Source organism: Bombina bombina, chromosome 6 (genome assembly GCF_027579735.1).
Source record: "Bombina bombina isolate aBomBom1 chromosome 6, aBomBom1.pri, whole genome shotgun sequence".
NCBI lineage: Eukaryota > Metazoa > Chordata > Amphibia > Anura > Bombinatoridae > Bombina > Bombina bombina.
The window spans coordinates 224,799,717-224,820,350 of NC_069504.1; the positions used below are offsets into that span (position 1 = coordinate 224,799,717).

At 39.7% G+C, this 20,634-nt stretch overlaps 1 protein-coding gene across 1 annotated transcript in view; it reads right to left on the reverse strand.

Moving 5' to 3' along the window:
- The window catches only part of RPAP3 (RNA polymerase II associated protein 3), a 214,134-nt gene that overhangs the window by 169,381 nt on the left and 24,119 nt on the right, over window positions 1-20,634 (reverse strand). Inside the window, exon 7 of the mRNA XM_053716744.1 lies at window positions 1-44. This exon is cut by the window's left edge and continues 27 nt beyond it. Coding sequence (XP_053572719.1) covers window positions 1-44 — 44 coding nt within the window. The remainder of the gene's footprint in view (window positions 45-20,634) is intronic.

Below are 20,634 nucleotides of genomic sequence, written 5' to 3' on the forward strand. Positions count from 1 at the left end.
GGCTTCAAAACTGTTTGGTTCCAATTCTAAAACTTTTTCATAATCTAAAAAAATAAAATAAAAAAAATAAAAAACATGTATACAATTAATTTGATTGTCAAACTAAAATATTTGTGTAAACAAGGAAAAATAATAGAACATTTCAAGTTTAAAGGGACAGTATACACCAATTGTCATATAACTGCATTACTATAAAGAAGAATATGCACAGATACTGATCTAAAAATCCAGTATAAAACATTTTAAAAACATATTTAGAAGCTCACAGTTTAGTACAGTTGATGAGGTTAGGCTGGGACACCCAGTGAAAGGGTCTGGGAAAGCAGGAAGAGCAGACCTTGCAAATGTAAAGACCCATTACAAAAACAGGAGCAAGCAGAAATCTGTTTACTTCAGTCTACATCTGATTCTAAAAAACTTGGTTAGGATTCTGAAAATCAGTAAGTTATTAAAAAATAAGCAAAAACTATACATTGTTACAAAATCACACCCAGGTGGGTTATATAAATGGATCATCTACAGACCCTTTACGGATATGCAACAGCCATCTATTAACCCCTTAATGACCGCAGCACTTTTCCATTTTCTGTCCGTTTGGGACCAAGGCTATTTTTACATTTCTGCGGTGTTTGTGTTTAGCTGTAATTTTCCTCTTACTCATTTACTGTACCCACACAAATTATATACCGTTTTTCTCGCCATTAAATGGACTTTCTAAAGATACCATTATTTTCATCATATCTTATAATTTACTATAAAAAAATTTATAAAATATGAGGAAAAAATTGAAAAAAAACACACTTTTTCTAACTTTGACCCTCAAAATCTCCTACACTTCAACAACTACCAAAAAACTCCCATGCTAAATAGTTTCTAAATTTTGTCCTGAGTTTAGAAATACTCAATGTTTACATGTTCTTTGCTTTTTTTGCAAGTTATAGGGCAATAAGTACAAGTAGCACTTTGCTATTTCCCAAAAAATTTTTTTAAAAATTAGCGATAGTTACATTGGAACACTGATATCTGTCAGGAATCCCTGATTAACCCTTCACATATATATATATTTTTTAAAAGAACACAACCTAAGGTATTAAACATGGGGTATTTTGACTCTTTCCATGCAACTATTTTACCACCAATCTATGCCAAAGTTTGAAAAAAAAAAAAAAGTGGTGATTTTTTGACAAAATAGCAATTCAAGAATACATTTACTGAGAACGTTAAGGGTTACTGCCAAATAACACCCCAATATGTCTTCAGCAGCATCTCCTGAGTACAGTGATACCACCCATGTATAGGTCTGTTGGGTTCTCTGGGGGCTAAAAGGCCTTATTTTTAGGGGGCGCATTCCAGTTTTTTAATTTGGAATTTTCACATCTGTCGTCATGCACCCATGTCCTATTTGGGACATTTCTGAAGCCGGACAATGCAAATTACCCCCATCAAACCATATATTTTTAAAAAGTAGACACCCTAGGGTATTTCAAATGCTGGTATTTTAACACTTTGCATGCACTAATTCAACCACCAGTCTTTGTCAAACTTTTGGGTAGTCATTTTGGTGTGTTATTTTTCACACGCATTGTACTTTAGGCATGGATTCTCAGTTCCTGTTATATGTTACTGACCAAAAACACCTCAATATGTGTTCAACAACAACTTCTGAGTACAGTGATACCACCCATGTATAGGTGTGTCGGGTTCTCTGGGGGCTAAAAGGCCTTAATTTTAGGGGGCGCATTCCAGTTTTTCAACTTGGAATTTTCACATCTGTCATCATGCACCCATGTCCTATTTGGGACATTTCTGAAGCCGGCCAATGTAAATTACCCCCATCAAACCATATATTTTTGAAAAGTAGACACCCTAGGGTATTTCAAATGCTGGTATTTTAACACTTTCCATGCAATAATTCAACCACTAGTCTTTGTCAAACTTTTAGGTAGTCATTTTTTTGCATTATTTTTCACACACATTGTACTTTAGGCATATATTCTCAGTCCCTGTTATGTGTTACTGCCAAAAAAAAACTCAATATGTATTCAACAACATCTCCTGAGTACAGTGATACCACCGATGTATAGGTGTGTCGGGTTCTCTGGGGGCTAAAAGGCCTTAATTTTAGGGGGCGCATTCCAGTTTTTCAACTTGGAATTTTCACATCTGTCATCATGCACCCATGTCCTATTTGGGACATTTCTGAAGCCGGCCAATGTAAATTACCCCCATCAAACCATATATTTTTGAAAAGTAGACACCCTAGGGTATTTCAAATGCTGGTATTTTAACACTTTCCATGCACTAATTCAACCACTAGTCTTTGTCAAACTTTTAGGTAGTCATTTTTTTGCATTATTTTTCACACACATTGTACTTTAGGCATATATTCTCACTCCCTGTTATGTGTTACTGCCAAAAAAAAACTCAATATGTATTCAACAACATCTCCTGAGTACAGTGATACCACCCATGTATAGGTGTGTTGGGTTCTCTGGGGGCTAAAAGGCCTTATTTTTAGGGGGCTCATTCCAGTTTTTCAACTTGGAATTTTCACATCCCATGCACCCATGTCCTATGTAGGACATTATTTTTCACACACATTGTACTTTAGACATGAATTCTCAGCTCCTGTTATGTGTTACTGCCAAAGAAGACCCCAATATGTGTTCACCAACATCTCCTGAGTACAGTGATACCACCTATGCATAGGTTTCTTGGCTTGTTCGGGGGGTGTAATGCCAAATGTCCAACATGCGTTTGTGATTTTTTTTTTCACATTTAACATATTTTCTTTGCCTATTGTCTTTTTGGGGGTATTTTAACATACCCCAATTTATTTGTTTCCATGAATGTGCATATTTTTGAAAATGTTGACACCCCAAGGTATTGTATATGGTGTGCTTTGATGCATTTGAAGTAACTGTTTTAGCTAAAAAAATTGGAGAAAGTGTATGGTGGCATTTTTTCAATTTTCATTTTTACACACACATTGCTTTTTGACTATGATTTAGGAGAGACTGTTGTAAGTTAGTGCAAAAAAATACTTCAGGTTGTTTTCTGCTAGGCACCCTGAGTACACCTATGCCCCCCATGCATAGGTTTGCCAGGATTTTGGGAAGGTTATGTTACAATTTTATGACTTGTGATTTTAGTTATTAAGTGAGAGTATTTCTTCTGATAGGCCTATCTTTAGTTTGGGGCCTATTGTAAACCCCACTTTTATTTATTGCCATGAATGTGCATATTTTTGAAATGTTGACACCCCAAGGTATTGTATATGGTGTGCTTTGATGGCTTTTTAGCCAAAAAAATTGGAGAAAGTGTATGGTGGCAATTTTTCAATTTTCATTTTTACACACACATTGCTTTTTGACTATGATTTAGGAGAGACTGTTGTAAGTTAGTGCAAAAAAAATACTACAGGTTGTTTTCTGCAAGGCACCTTGAGAACACCTATGTCCCCCATGCATAGGTTTGACAGGGGTTTTTGTAAAAAAAAAAAAAAAAAAGAACAGCCCCATTTTAGAAAAAAAAAATATATTAGTGAAATGTAAAAATCTGGCACATTAAAAGTAAAAAAATAACAACAAAAAATTTAACAGTAAACATAACAAAAAAAATAACAGCAAATGTATTTATTTTTTAAAAATTGACCATTGTATGGTACCGCTTGAAGCAGTCCCCAATGCAGAGTCCAGGCTGTCCAGGGCAATCAGGACAGTGATATACAGTGTCCCTTCTCTGCCCCCTCTTGGTACAGACTCTGCATTTTTTTTTGTGGTCTCTGCTTTGCGGCAGTAGGGGGGATTTTAAAAATAAAATGAGTAGCCCCAACTCTGCTCTCTCCCATCACCGCCCGGGGAGCAGGTGCATCATGGTACAAAATCCCAATATGTATTCAACAACATCTCCTGAGTACAGTGATACCACCCATGTATAGGTGTGTCGGGTTCTCTGGGGGCTAAAAGGCCTTAATTTTAGGGGGCGCATTCCAGTTTTTCAACTTGGAATTTTCACATCTGTCATCATGCACCCATGTCCTATTTGGGACATTTCTGAAGCCAGGCAATGTAAATTACCCCCATCAAACCATATATTTTTGAAAAGTAGACACCCTAGGGTATTTCAAACGCTGGTATTTTAACACTTTCCATGCACTAATTCAACCACTAGTCTTTGTCAAACTTTTAGGTAGTCATTTTTTTGCATTATTTTTCACACACATTGTACTTTAGGCATATATTCTCACTCCCTGTTATGTGTTACTGCCAAAAAAAAACTCAATATGTATTCAACAACATCTCCTGAGTACAGTGATACCACCCATGTATAGGTGTGTTGGGTTCTCTGGGGGCTAAAAGGCCTTATTTTTAGGGGGCTCATTCCAGTTTTTCAACTTGGAATTTTCACATCCCATGCACCCATGTCCTATGTAGGACATTATTTTTCACACACATTGTACTTTAGACATGAATTCTCAGCTCCTGTTATGTGTTACTGCCAAAGAAGACCCCAATATGTGTTCACCAACATCTCCTGAGTACAGTGATACCACCTATGCATAGGTTTCTTGGCTTGTTCGGGGGGTGTAATGCCAAATGTCCAACATGCGTTTGTGATTTTTTTTTTCACATTTAACATATTTTCTTTGCCTATTGTCTTTTTGGGGGTATTTTAACATACCCCAATTTATTTGTTTCCATGAATGTGCATATTTTTGAAAATGTTGACACCCCAAGGTATTGTATATGGTGTGCTTTGATGCATTTGAAGTAACTGTTTTAGCTAAAAAAATTGGAGAAAGTGTATGGTGGCATTTTTTCAATTTTCATTTTTACACACACATTGCTTTTTGACTATGATTTAGGAGAGACTGTTGTAAGTTAGTGCAAAAAAATACTTCAGGTTGTTTTCTGCTAGGCACCCTGAGTACACCTATGCCCCCCATGCATAGGTTTGCCAGGATTTTGGGAAGGTTATGTTACAATTTTATGACTTGTGATTTTAGTTATTAAGTGAGAGTATTTCTTCTGATAGGCCTATCTTTAGTTTGGGGCCTATTGTAAACCCCACTTTTATTTATTGCCATGAATGTGCATATTTTTGAAATGTTGACACCCCAAGGTATTGTATATGGTGTGCTTTGATGGCTTTTTAGCCAAAAAAATTGGAGAAAGTGTATGGTGGCAATTTTTCAATTTTCATTTTTACACACACATTGCTTTTTGACTATGATTTAGGAGAGACTGTTGTAAGTTAGTGCAAAAAAAATACTACAGGTTGTTTTCTGCAAGGCACCTTGAGAACACCTATGTCCCCCATGCATAGGTTTGACAGGGGTTTTTGTAAAAAAAAAAAAAAAAAGAACAGCCCCATTTTAGAAAAAAAAATATATTAGTGAAATGTAAAAATCTGGCACATTAAAAGTAAAAAAATAACAACAAAAAATTTAACAGTAAACATAACAAAAAAAATAACAGCAAATGTATTTATTTTTTAAAAATTGACCATTGTATGGTACCGCTTGAAGCAGTCCCCAATGCAGAGTCCAGGCTGTCCAGGGCAATCAGGACAGTGATATACAGTGTCCCTTCTCTGCCCCCTCTTGGTACAGACTCTGCATTTTTTTTTGTGGTCTCTGCTTTGCGGCAGTAGGGGGGATTTTAAAAATAAAATGAGTAGCCCCAACTCTGCTCTCTCCCATCACCGCCCGGGGAGCAGGTGCATCATGGTACAAAATCCCCGAAATGATCTGGAGCTGAAATTGTAAAAAAGTCTGTTTCATTCCGGGGTTTGCTTTTTTGAACAACAAAAAAGCGTTGTGGGTTGCAATCTGCATTAGGTAAATTGCAACCTTTTTGTACCAGGCCCTTGTCTTCCGCATAATTAGGTAGGGCTGCAGCAGCTGATCTGCCAGATCAACCCCACCCATATGTCGGTTATAAGACTTGATGCACACTGGCTTCCTTATGATCTCAGCTCTGCCACGTACAGAGACCGCCACCGTCCTCTCTGTGTGGATGGTGGTAAGAAGGTATACATCCTTCTTGTCTCTGTACTTAAGTGCCAACAGCTCCTCTTGGCGCAGAGCTGAGGTCTCCCCCCTTCGTAGCCGGGTGCGTACAAGTTGTCCAGGGAAACCTTTGCGGTTCTTTTTAATAGTACCGCAAGCTACTGTATCAAAGCAATACAGTAGCTTGAACAAAAGGACACTTGTATAAAAATTGTCTAAGTACAAGTGATACCCTTTGTTCATTAGGGGTAATATCAGGTCCCAGACAATCTTGCCAGTGGTTCCCATATGTTCTGGGCAACCTGGAGGGTCAAGGTGGCTATCCTTTCCCTCATACACCCGGAAGGCCTGAGTATACCCAGTCTCGCTCTCACAGAGCTTATACACCTTTACCCCATACCTGGAGCGCTTGGAAGGAATATACTGCTTGAATCCCAGCCTTCCCTTATACTTCATCAGGGATTCATCAACGCATATATTCCTTCCAGGTGTATAAGCCTCTGCAAACCTGGCAGAAAAGTGGGTAATCAGGGGGCGGATTTTATACAGCCTGTCAAATTGGGGATGCTCCCTAGGGGGGCACAGGCTGTTGTCGCTGAAGTGCATGAAATGAAGAATCATTTCATATCTCTGCCTCGACATACTCTGGGAGAAAATGGGGGTAGAGCAGATGGGGCTACTGCTCCAGTAGGAGCGAACGGAGGGTTTCTTTATGATGCCCATCAGCATAGTCAATGCCCAGAATTTTTTAAATTCTGGCACATTGATGGGGGCCCATTGCTGCTTTGCCAAATATGTTTCAGGCTTTGCAGCACGGTACTGATGGGCATATAAATTAGTTTGGGAGACAATGTTCCCCAATACATCATCACCCAGAAACACCTCCAGAAACTGTTGGGGGCTAAAACCTGCCACATCTATATTTATGCCAGCATTTGCTGTTAAGGGTGGGATATCTGGCCTCTGGAGATGAGGCGTTACCCACTCTTCAGCGGCAATGGCAGCAACACGCCTCCTTCTAGCAGGGGGGCTGGCAGGGGGGCTAGCAGCCACAGATACATCACTATCAGTTGAGACTGCATCTAATGATGTATCTGAGCATATGGCAGGGTCAAAATTGGGGTCTGAGTCAGACATAGAGGCATCTGACTCTGACGCAAGGATGGCATATGCCTCCTCAGCACTATATGTTTTCTTTGACATTGTATCTGTCACAGAAAACCAAAATTAATTAATTAACTAAATGGCCTTTGGGTTTTTTTAAAAAAAGTACAGCTATGCTAATGCCAGTGATTTATAGCGATCACTGGCAAGCTAGGGGTTAAATACTCTTTAAATTAAATTAGCTAAATGGCTCTGAAAGGAGCCTTTGGGTTTTTAAAAAATTACAACAACAAAAATTAACCCCTAAAAAAATGCACAGACAGCAAAAAAGTACAGCTATGCTAATGCCAGTGATTTATAGCGATCACTGGCAAGCTAGGGGTTAAATACTCTTTAAATTAAATTAAATTAACTAAATGGCCTTTGTGTTTTTAAAAAAAAAAAAGTACAGCTATGCTAATGCCAGTGATTTATAGCGATCACTGGCAAGCTAGGGGTCAAATACTCTTTAAATTAAATTAAATTAGCTAAATGGCTCTGAAAGGAGCCTTTGGGTTTTTAAAAAATTACAACAACAAAAATTAACCCCTAAAAAAATGCACAGACAGCAAAAAAGTACAGCTATGCTAATGCCAGTGATTTATAGCGATCACTGGCAAGCTAGGGGTTAAATACTCTTTAAATTAAATTAAATTAGCTAAATGGCTCTGAAAGGAGCCTTTGGGTTTTTAAAAAATTACAACAACAAAAATTAACCCCTAAAAAAATGCACAGACAGCAAAAAAGTACAGCTATGCTAATGCCAGTGATTTATAGCGATCACTGGCAAGCTAGGGGTTAAATACTATTTAAATTAAATTAAATTAGCTAAATGGCTCTGAAAGGAGCGTTTGGGTTTTTAAAAAATTACAACAACAAAAATTAACCCCTAAAAAATGCACAGACAGCAAAAAAGTACAGCTATGCTAATGCCAGTGATGTATAGCGATCACTGGCAAGCTAGGGGTTAAATAGTCTTTAAATTAAATTAAATTAGCTAAATGGCTCTGAAAGGAGCCTTTGGGTTTTTAAAAAAAAAAATACAACAAAAATTAACCCCTAAAAAAATGCACAGACAGCAAAAAAAAGTGCAGCTGTGCTACTGCCAGTGATTTATAGTGATCACTGGCAAGCTAGGGGTTAATGGCTCTGAAAAGAGCCTTTGGATTTTAAATTTTTTAACAAATAAAAGAAATAAATCTCTCTCTGCTAAAATACAGGTCTCTCTCTCTCTCCAACAAAATAGCAAGTGAGGAGAGGGAGGGAGATCCACACTGATCAGAGTCAATATTTACAAATATTGACCTGATCAGACAAATGGAAGATTTTATTATTATTTTTTTTTTTTGTAAGAAGGCTCAGATTGGGTGACCCTAGCTTGCCCCTATGGTGAGACAGGCTAGGGACACCCCCAGAGGCCCCATGATGCACTGGGCATCGCCATTTTGGAAGCCTCATGGGGGAGGGGGGGGGCTATATGTGGGGGCTTTTTTATTTTATATTTTATTTTTTTTCCCCCATTTTTTATTTTATTTACACACTAACTAAGTGCCTCGACCCACCGAGGCACTTAGCACACTAGCAGAGCATCGGAAGCGTGTCCGATCGCTTCCGATGCTCTGCTGCACTGCCGGGCTCCACGTGGAGCAAAACCGTAAGTGATCACTCAAGGGGGAGTGATCAATCCGGTCCCGGTACTCCGTAACAGCACTGCAGGGATGCCTAGACATCGAGGCATCCCTGCAGTACTGTAATAGTGCCTGGAAGCGATCTTGATCGCTTCCAGCACTCACTTTAGCCGAGGACGTGCACGTCCTCGGTCACTAAGGGGTTAAAATACATAGAATACATTTTTAAAAGTGTAGTAATCATCTCCATTAAAGAGTAAGGAGGACAGTCATATAAAGTTTGCTAAAATACCACTTAAAGGGATGTAGCAATCACAACTTCTACAATGTTTTATGGGACCAGCATTGCTGATTAATATGCTAGGGTTTCATTTTTATTCCAGTGCAGTAAGAAAAAATAGTATATAATTTTACATTGTGTTTTAAATGACTACTACACTGCAAATATTTGTAAATTTCTAAAATTCAAATCCAATACAGGCTCAACTCGCTTTACAGTGCCAATATGGAGCTGAAGTTCAACCTCCAAGGGAATTGAAACTGTACTGTACTCATCTTGAGATTGCGAGAAAGGCGACTGGCACCATTTTGTCATGCACAGTTCGGTCTGTTTACAGAAATGTAGTGTCTCAGTGACGTAGTCTGGCAAATTCTACTACTATTTTACACAGGAGGTGCATTGCACAGGGGGGGAGGTGCATTGCACAGGGGGGGGGGTGCATTGCCTGGGCAGTGTACATTTTAACAATAGCATATTTTCACATTTCTAAAGTGAACATTTTATAAGTGAGGCCCTAATTTTAGAATTATACAAGAATTAAGTGAACATTTTATAAGTGAGGCACTAATTTTAGAATTATACAAGAATTGAACAAGGAGTGGGCAAGGGGCAAGACACAAGGCAAGTACTCTTGTAATACTGTGTTTTATGTGTTTACTTGGTTCCCAGTTTCATAATAATGCTCAATATCTTCAAATTCCTTTTTGCTACCTCTTGTCTCTATAACAAACTACAGTATTCAATTACTCCTTCTACCTCTCCATCTGCACTGTTCATTAGCCCATCTCTCTTATACTCACCTTACTTTTGTACTTATGAACTTTACCTATTCCTAAACCCTCTCTTTCCCCCTTGCCCTTCAGCCCAAAAACAGTCTCACTACTGCAAATCTGTTTCTCATCTCATGTCACTCTCCCTCTTGCTCATATTAGCTGCTGGCGACATCTCCCCTAATCCTGGTCCCTCACAACCTCCTAGCCTTTCACATCCCTGTGTGCCTTTAAATAGACTTCATAAACAAAACTATGGTAACCTTAACCACATTCCTCTTACATCTAAAACCACCTCCCCCTTCACTTGTGCACTCTGGAACTCTCGCTCTGTTTGCAACAAGCTCACTTCTATCCATGATCTCTTTATCTCCCACTCTCTTAACCTTCTGGCTCTTACAGAAACCTGGCTCTCTGCTTCAGACACAGCATCCACTGCTGCACTGTCACATGGGGGTCTCCATTTCAGCCACACTCCTAGGTCTGGCAATAGACAAGGAGGTGGTGTTGGTATTTTACTTTCCTCTCGTTGCACCTTTCAACAAATACAGCCCTTCTCTTCACTCACATTTTCTTCATTTGAAGCACACATGATTCGGTTATTCTCTCCTTTCTATACATGTTGCAGTCATATACTGCCCCCCTGGCTCCCCAACTCAATTTTTAGATAACTTTGCTGCCTGGCTTCATTATTTCCTTTCCTCAGACACCTCTGCCCTCATTCTTGGCGACTTTAAGATCCCTCTTGACAATCCCACTGCCTCCTCTGCAAAACAACTTCTTCAACTCACATCCTTTTCCGGCCTGTCACAATGGACTGACTCTCCCACTCACAAAGACAGTCATTCCCTTGACCTGATTTTCACCTGTCGATGCACTCTCTCAAATTTAACAAACTCCCCTTTTCCTCTCTCTGACCACCATCTCCTAACTTGCAACATCACTTCCCTACCTACAACTCCCCCTCCCTCTACCCCTCACACCAAACTTCACAGAAGAACTAAGTCATTAGATCTACAACAGCTCGCTAGTTCTCTCAAACCTCTCCTCTCATCCATCACCTCCTTTTCCTGCCCTGACCAATCTATCTGCCACTATAACTCCACCCTTACATCGGTCATTGACAATCTGGCCCCTCCAACCATAGCTCTGAAACCACACTCTCATCCTCAGCCCTGGCATACTCCTCTGACATGTTACCTACGCAGATGTTCTCATACTACTGAGCGACACTGGAGGAAATCTCGGAGTTCAGCTGACTTTCTTCACTACAAGTTCATCCTGAACTCCTACTACTCTGCCCTTAATCTCTATAAGCAACAATACTTCTCTAATCTCATCTCTACTCTTTCCTCTAACCCAAAATGTCTGTTCTCCACGTTCAATACTCTTCTGCGCCCACCCCACCTCCTAATACAACCTCTCTCTCAGCTCAAGATTTTGCCAGTCACTTCAAAAACAAAATTGACTCCATCAGAAGTGAAATCAGCACTCAACATACTACCAATCTCCCACCCCCTCAAAAGCTCACAATCATCCAAAATCCAAATATCCAAAAATGCAGCTCTTTTGCCCCTGTTAACGAGGATGAGGTTTCTGCCCTTATACTGTCCTCCCACCTCACTACCTGTCCCCCATCCCCTCACAGCTACTCCCTCTCCCTCAGCACGGATATATTTCCCTCATCTCTAAAACATGCACTGGTCACACCTATTCTCAAAAAACCTTCCCTCGATCCAACCTCCCCATCCAACTACCCCCCTATTTCCCTACTCCCTCTTGCCTCAAAGCTCCTAGAAAAGCTAGTATACGCACGTCTATCCCATTTCCTTACACTAAACTCTCTTCTTGACCCACTGCAATCTGGATTTCGTCCCTATCACTCAACAGAGACAGCAATTGTCAAGGTTACCAACAACCTACTTACAGCAAAATCCAAAGGCCACTTCTCTCTGCTTATCCTCCTTGACCTGTATGCAGCCTTTGACACTGTTGACCACCCTCTTCTCCTCCAAACCCTCCAATCCTTCAGCATCTGCGACACAGCTCTCTCGTGGTTCTCTCTAACTAACCGTACATTTAGTGTAGCCTTCTCCGGAGCATCCTCTGCCCCGCTACCACTTTCTGTTGGGGAACCTTAAGGCTCTGTCCTCTGTCCCCTTCTCTTTTCAATCTACACGTCATCATTAGGTTCCTTAATAAAGTCCCATGGGTTTCAATATCATTTGTACACCGATGACACCCAAATCTACCTCTCTGCACCAGACCTACCTCTTTCCTTACTAACCTGTGTCACTAACTGTCTTGGATATCCTCTCACTACCTTAAGCTAAATCTCTCCAAAACTGAACTCCTTATTTTTCCCCCTTCTTCCAATGTCTCCACCCCCAAAATTTATATAACTGTTGATAATTCCATCATTACTCCTACCCCGCATGCCCGAAGTCTTGGGGTCACACTTGACTCAGATCTTTCCTTCACTCCTCACATTCAGTCCTTGGCTAAAGCCTGCCGCTTCCACCTTAAAAATATCTCTAAAATTAGACACTTCCTTACACAAGATACAACCAAGATTTTAATTCACTCTCTCATCCTTTCTCGCCTCGACTACTGCAACTCCGTCCTCTCTGGTCTACCTAGCTGCTGCATAGCTTCTTTATAATCCATTATGAATGCCTCTGCCAGGCTCATCTTCCTTACTCATCGATCTTCATCTGCTGCTGCCAATACCTTCACTGGCTTCCTCTTGCCTCTAGAATTAAACACAAAATCCTCACTCTGACATACAAAGCTCTCAACTGCACTGCTCCCCCCTACATTTCAGAACTTGTCTCCAGATACTCTCCCTCCCGTCCCCTTCGATCAGATCAGGATCTCCTCCTCTCTTGTTACTTCCTCACATTCCGTTTACAGGACTTCTCCAGACTGGCCCCCATCTTGTGGAACTCCCTGCCTCGCTCCACAAGACTCTCCCCTAGTTTTAACAGCTTCAAGCGCTCCCTAAAAACTCTACTATTCAGGGATGCTTACAACCAACACTAACCTTTTCTAACTCCATTGCTTTCCCCTTGAACCCCTTAGAATGTAAGCCTATGAGCCCAGCTGTTTGCAGATCGCCTTCATAAGAGCCGACTACAACAGTGAAACTCTCGGCAGGGCCCTCTACCCACTTGATCCCTGCAAAAGCTATCCTGTATACCGACTATGTTTACAGAGCTGCGGAATCTGTTGGCGCTCTACAAATACCTGATAATAATAATAATAATAAATGTGATAATCAACACAAATTATCTCTGAAGCAGCTTATATTTTAATGCACAAGAAAACCTATTGGTCAACGTAATTTCAACTAGTTTACAACTGAAAGATTCTGAATGGAATGCTGCAGTTTTATATTGGAAAGGAAACATTCCAAAGTTGCTCTTAAACGTGATTTAGGGTTAGGATTAACGCATGAAGTGCTTTTTATTCCTCTACAGGGAGTGCAGAATTATTAGGCAAGTTGTATTTTTGAGGATTAATTTTATTATTGAACAACAACCATGTTCTCAATGAACCCAAAAAACTCATTAATATCAAAGCTGAATAGTTTTGGAAGTAGTTTTTAGTTTGTTTTTAGTTATAGCTATTTTAGGGGGATATCTGTGTGTGCAGGTGACTATTACTGTGCATAATTATTAGGCAACTTAACAAAAAACAAATATATACCCATTTCAATTATTTATTTTTACCAGTGAAACCAATATAACATCTCAACATTCACAAATATACATTTCTGACATTCAAAAACAAAACAATAACAAATCAGTGACCAATATAGCCACCTTTCTTTGCAAGGACACTCAAAAGCCTGCCATCCATGGATTTTGTCAGTATTTTGATCTGTTCACCATCAACATTGCGTGCAGCAGCAACCACAGCCTCCCAGACACTGTTCAGAGAGGTGTACTGTTTTCCCTCCTTGTAAATCTCACATTTGATGATGGATCACAGGTTCTCAATGGGGTTCAGATCAGGTGAACAAGGAGGCCATGTCATTAGATTTTCTTCTTTTATACCCTTTCTTGCCAGCCACGCTGTGGAGTACTTGGATGCGTGTGATGGAGCATTGTCCTGCATGAAAATCATGTTTTTCTTGAAGGATGCAGACTTCTTCCTGTACCACTGCTTGAAGAAGGTGTCTTCCAGAAACTGGCAGTAGGACTGGGAGTTGAGCTTGACTCCATCCTCAACCCGAAAAGGCCCCACAAGCTCATCTTTGATGATACCAGCCCAAACCAGTACTCCACCTCCACCTTGCTGGCGTCTGAGTCGGACTGGAGCTCTCTGCCCTTTACCAATCCAGCCACGGGCCCATCCATCTGGCCCATCAAGACTCACTCTCATTTCATCAGTCCATAAAACCTTAGAAAAATCAGTCTTGAGATATTTCTTGGCCCAGTCTTGACGTTTCAGCTTGTGTGTCTTGTTCAGTGGTGGTCGTCTTTCAGCCTTTCTTACCTTGGCCATGTCTCTGAGTATTGCACACCTTGTGCTTTTGGGCACTCCAGTGATGTTGCAGCTCTGAAATATGGCCAAACTGGTGGCAAGTGGCATCTTGGCAGCTGCACGCTTGACTTTTCTCAGTTCATGGGCAGTTATTTTGCGCCTTGGTTTTTCCACACGCTTCTTGCGACCCTGTTGACTATTTTGAATGAAATGCTTGATTGTTCGATGATCACGCTTCAGAAGCTTTGCAATTTTAAGAGTGCTGCATCCCTCTGAAAGATATCTCACTATTTTTGACTTTTCTGAGCCTGTCAAGTCCTTCTTTTGACCCATTTTGCCAAAGGAAAGGAAGTTGCCTAATAATTATGCACACCTGATATAGGGTGTTGATGTCATTAGACCACACCCCTTCTCATTACAGAGATGCACATCACCTAATATGCTTAATTGGTAGTAGGCTTTCGAGCCTATACAGCTTGGAGTAAGACAACATGCATAAAGAGGATGATGTGGTCAAAATACTCATTTGCCTAATAATTCTGCACTCCCTGTATGGAAGTTAATGGGTTAACAGGACTTTGACCCTTTTCTACTGATAACCTTAAAGGGACAGTAAACAACTTGTAATTACAAAACACATTTGTTGTGTTGCAATAGAATACCATTTTGGCCAAATTTTAACATTAAAACAAATTAACATCCTTTTTATTGCAACTTTTTTCAGTAGCCAAACTCCACCCACAATTTGCCATATTTGGAGGAGTCAATCTTCAGAAAATAAGGATACCCACTGTCACACATTTAGTATAAAATGCATTGTTTTGCAGTTATCATCTGGTAAATCCAATTAGGGAAAGCAATGAGGAAAGTCCAGCACATAGGTAATATCATGCAAAGTCACAATGACCTGCTTCCAAGGTCAAAAGGTAATAATATCACAAACAGAAAGAAGTGACAGCATGGATATTTATTGTTGAGACAGCAGGACAAACAGCAACGTTTCAAGACTTCTCGAAACGTTGCTGTTTGTCCTGCTGTCTCAACAATAAATATCCATGCTGTCACTTCTTTCTGTTTGTGAAATCCAATTAGGGAGACAGATATGTTAAATCAGCAGGTTTCATTTAAAGTTCTGACGATTAGATATGGCTCAATTTCCAGAGCTAAATTACATGAAAAGAGGGCAAAAACATAATTTATGTAAGAACTTACCTGATAAATTAATTTCTTTCATATTGGCAAGAGTCCATGAGCTAGTAACGTATGGGATATACAATCCTACCAGGAGGGGCAAAGTTTCCCAAACCTCAAAATGCCTATAAATACACCCCTCACCACACCCACAATTCAGTTTAACAAATAGCCAAGTAGTGGGGTGATAGAAAAAGGAGTAAAAAGCATCAAAAAAGGAACTGGAAATATAATTGTGCTTTATACAAAAAACAACCATAAAAAGGGTGGGTCTCATGGACTCTTGCCAATATGAAATAAAATAATTTATCAGGTAAGTTCTTACATAAATTATGTTTTCTTTCATGGAATTGGCAAGAGTCCATGAGCTACTGATGTATGGGATAGTAATACCCAAGATGTGGTACTCCACAGAAGAGTCACTAGAGAGGGAGGGATAAAAACAGCCATTTTCCGCTGAAAAAATTAAATCCACATCCAAAAAAAAATATGTTTTTCTCATAATTGAAAAGAAAAAACTTAAAACATAAGCAGAGGAATCAAACTGAAACAGCTGCCTGAAGAACTTTTCTACCAAAAACTGCTTCCGAAGAGGCAAATACATCAAAACGGTAGAATTTAGTAAATGTATGCAAAGAAGACCAAGTTGTTGCTTTGCAAATCTGATCAACTGAAGCTCCATTCTTAAAAGCCCACAAAGTGGAAACTGATCTCGTAGAATGAGCTGTGATTCTCTGAGGCGGGGCCTGACCCGACTCCAAATAAGCCTGATGAATCAAAAGCTTTAAACTAGGATGCCAAGGAAATGGCAGAAGCTTTATGACCTTTCCTAGGACCAGAAAAGGCAACAAATAGACTAGAAGTCTTCCTGAAATCTTTAGTAGCTTCAAAATAATATTTCAAAGCTCTTACAACATCTAGAGAATGTAAAGATCTCTCCAAAGAATTCTTAGGATTAGGACACTAAGAGGGAACAACAATTTCCCTATTAATGTTGTTAGAATTCACAACTTTAGGTAAAAACTTAAATGAAGTCCGCAAAACTGCCTTATCCTGAAGGAAAATCGGAAAAGGAGACTCACAAGAAAGAGCAGATAATTCGGAAACTCTTCTAGTAGAAGAGCTAGCCAAAAGGAACAACACTTTCCAAGAAAGTAGTTTAATATCCAAAGAATGCATAGGCTCAAAAGGAGGAGCCTGTAAAGCCTTCAAAACCAAATTAAGACTCCAAGGAGGAGAGATTGAATTAATGACAGGCTTGATACGGACCAAAGCCTGCACAAAACTGTGAATTTCAGGAAGCTTAGCAATCTTTCTGTGAAATAAAACAGAAAGAGCAGAGATCTGTCCCTTCAAGGAACTTGCAGATAAACCTTTATCCAAACCATCCTGAAGAAACTGGAAAATTCTAGGAATTCTAAAAGAATGCCAGGAGAATTTATGAGAAGAACACCATGAAATATAAGTCTTACAAACTAGATAATAAATCTTCCTAGAAACAGACTTACGAGCCTGTAACATAGTATCAATCACCGAGTCAGAGAAACCTCCATGATTAAGCACTAAGCGTTCAATTGCCATACCTTCAAATTTAACAATTTGAGATCCTGATGGAAAAACGGTCCTTGAGACAGAAGGTCTGGTCTTAAAGAAAGTGGCCAAGGTTGGCAACTGGACATTCGGACAAGATCCGCATACCAGAACCTGTGAGGCCATGCTGGTGCTACCAGAAACACAAACGATTGTTCCATGATGATCTTGGAGATCACTCTTGGAAGATGAACTAAAGGCGGAAAGATATAAGCAGGTTAGTAAAACCAAGAAACTGCTAACGCATCCACCGACTCCGCCTGAGGATCATGGACCTGGACAAGTACCTGGGAAGTTTCTGGTTTAGATGGGAAGCCATCAGATCTATTTCTGGAAGACCCCACATCTGATCAATCTGAAAAAACACATCTGGATGGAGAGACCACTCCCCGGATGTAAAGTCTCATGGCTGAGATAATCCGCTTCCCAATTGTCTACACCTGGGATATGCGTACCGCAGAAATTAGACAAGAGCTGGATTCCGCCCAAGAAAGTATCTGAGAAACTTCTTTCATAGCTAGGGGACTGCGAGTCCCACCCTGATGATTGACATATGCCACAGTTGTGATATTGTCTGTCTGAAAACAAATGAATGGTTCTCTCTTCAACAGAAGCCAAACCTGAAGAGCCCTAAAAATAGCACGGAGTTCTAAAATATTGATTGGTAACCTCACCTCTTGAGGTTTCCAAACCCCTTGTGCTGTCAGAGATCCCCAGACAGCTCCCCAACCTGAAAGACTTGCATCTGTTGTGATCACAGTCCAGTTTGGACGAACAAAAGAGGCCCCTTGAGCTACACAATGCTGATCTAACCACCAAGTTAGAGAGAGTCGAACATTGGGATTTAAGGATATTGATTGTGATATCCTTATATAATCCCTGCACCATTGATTCAGCATACAAAGCTGAAGAGGTCTCATATGAAAATGAGCAAAGGGGATCTCGTCTGATGCTGCAGTCATGAGACCTAAAACTTCCTTGCACATAGCCACTGAAGGAAATGATTGAGACTGAAGGTTTTGACAAGCTGAAACCAATTTTATTCGTCTCTTTTCTGTTAGAGACAGAGTCATGGACACTAAATCCATCTGGAAACCTAAAAAGGTGTCCCTTATCTGAGGAATCAATGAACATTTTGGTAAATAGATACTCCAACCATGTCCTTGAAGAAACAACACTAGTTGATTTGTGTGAGATTCGGCAGAATGTAAAGACTGAGCTAGCACCAAGATATCGTCCAAATAAGGAAACACCGCAATACCCTGTTCTCCGATTACAGAGAGTAGGGCACCGAGAACCTTTGAAAAAGTTCTTGGAGCTGTCGCTAGGCCAAATGGAAGAGCGACAAATTGGTAATGCTCGTCTAGAAAAGAGAATTTCAGAAACCGATAGTGGTCTGGATGAATCGGAATATGAAGATATGCATCTTGTAAGTCTATTGTGAACATATAATGACCTTGCTGAACAAAAGGCAGAATAGTCCTTATAGTCACCATTTCGAAAGTTGGCAATCTTGCAAAACGATTCAAAATTTTCAGATCCAGAACTGGCCTGAATGAATTTTCTTTTTTTGAGACAATGAATAGATTTGAATAAAACCCCAGATCTTGTTCCTGAAACTGAACTGGTATGATTACCCCTGAAAGCTCTAGATCTAAAACACACTTCAGAAAAGCCTGAGCCTTCACTGGATTTGCTGGAACGTGTGAGAAAAAATCTTCTCACAGGTCTTACTCTGAAACCGATTCGATACCCTTGAGAGACAATACTCTGAATCCATTGATTTTTGACAGAATCTGCCCAAATGTTTTGGAAAAATTTTAATCTGCCCTCCACCAGGTGAGCTGGAATGAGGGCCGCACCTTCATGCGGACTTGGTTTATTAAAAGGCTTGGATTTATTCCAACTTGAAGAAGGTTTCCAATTGGAACCAGATTCTTTGGGGAAGGATTGGCTTTCTGTTCCTTATTCTGTGGAAAAGAACGAAAATGATTAGAAGCTTTAGATTTACCCTTAGATCTTTTATCCTGAGGTAAAAAAACTCCCTTCCCCCAGTGACAGTTTAAATAATTGAATCCAACTGAGAATCAAATAAATTGTTACCTTGGAAAGAAAGAGATAGTAATCTAGACTTGGATACCATGTCAGCATTCCAATATTTGAGCCACAAAGCTCTTCTAGCTAAAATAGCTAAAGACATAGATTTAACATCAATATTGATGATATCAAAAATAGCATCACAGATAAAATGATTAGCATGTTGAAGCAAGCTAACAATGCTAGACAAATCAGAATCTGTTTCCTGTTGCTCTAAGCTTTCCAACAAAAAAGTTGATGCAGCTGCAACATCAGCCATGGATATAGCAGGCCTAAGAATATAGCCAGAACATAAATATGATTTAAGTTTCCTATCTAAAAGGGTCCTTAAAAGAAGTACTATCTTCCATAGGACTAGTAGTACGTTTGGCAAGAGTAGAAATAGCCCTATCAACTTTGGGGATCTTTTCCCAAAACTCCAATCTAACTGCTGGCAAAGGATACAACTTTTTAAACCTTGAAAAAGGAATAAAAGAAGTACCAGGCCTATTCCATTCCTTTGAAATCATATCAGAAGTAGCATCAGGAAAACCTCTGGAGTAAACACAGGAGGTTTATAAACAGAATTTAAACGTTTATTAGTTTTAGTATCAAGAGGACTAGTTTCCTCAATATCCAAAGTAATCAACACCTCTTTTAACAAGAAACGAATATACTCTATCTTAAAGAGATAAGTAGATTTGTCAGCGTCAATATCTAAGGTAGGATCTTCTGAACCAGATAGATCCTCATCAGAGGAGAATAATTCAGTATGTTGTCGGTCATTTGAAATTTCATCAACCTTATGAGAAGTTTTAAAAGACCTTTTACGTTTATTAGAAGGCGGAATAGCAGACAAAGCCCTCTGAATCGCATCAGCAATAAAATCTTTTATATTCACAGGGATATCATGTACATTAGATGTTGAAGGAACAACAGGCATTGTACTAGTACTGATGGATACATTCTCTGCATGTAAAAGCTTATCATGACAACTGTTGTATACAACCGCTGGAGATATAATCTCCGCTAATTTACAGATACACTTAGCTGTGGTAGAACTGTTATCAGGCAGCAGGTTTCAACAGTGGTTTCTGAGACAGGATCAGATTGAGACATCTTGCAAATGTAAGATAAAAAAACAACATATAAAGCAAAATTATCAATTTTCTTATATGGCATTTTCAGGAATGAGAAAAAAATGCAAACAGCACAGCCCTCTAAGCATAAAAAAGTCAAGAGGCATATAGGAAGTGGGGTTTAAATAATGAAATTATTTGGCGCCAAGTATGACGCGCAACGCAAAATTAATTTTTTTTGGTGTTAACAACATCCGGAAATGATGCAACTCGCGTTATAGCAGACGCAACCTTGTGCAAGGAAACCTGGCGTCAACTAAGATGCCGGAAATTACGAATTTGCGTCACCGAACGTTCCTTCGCACCAAGAATGACG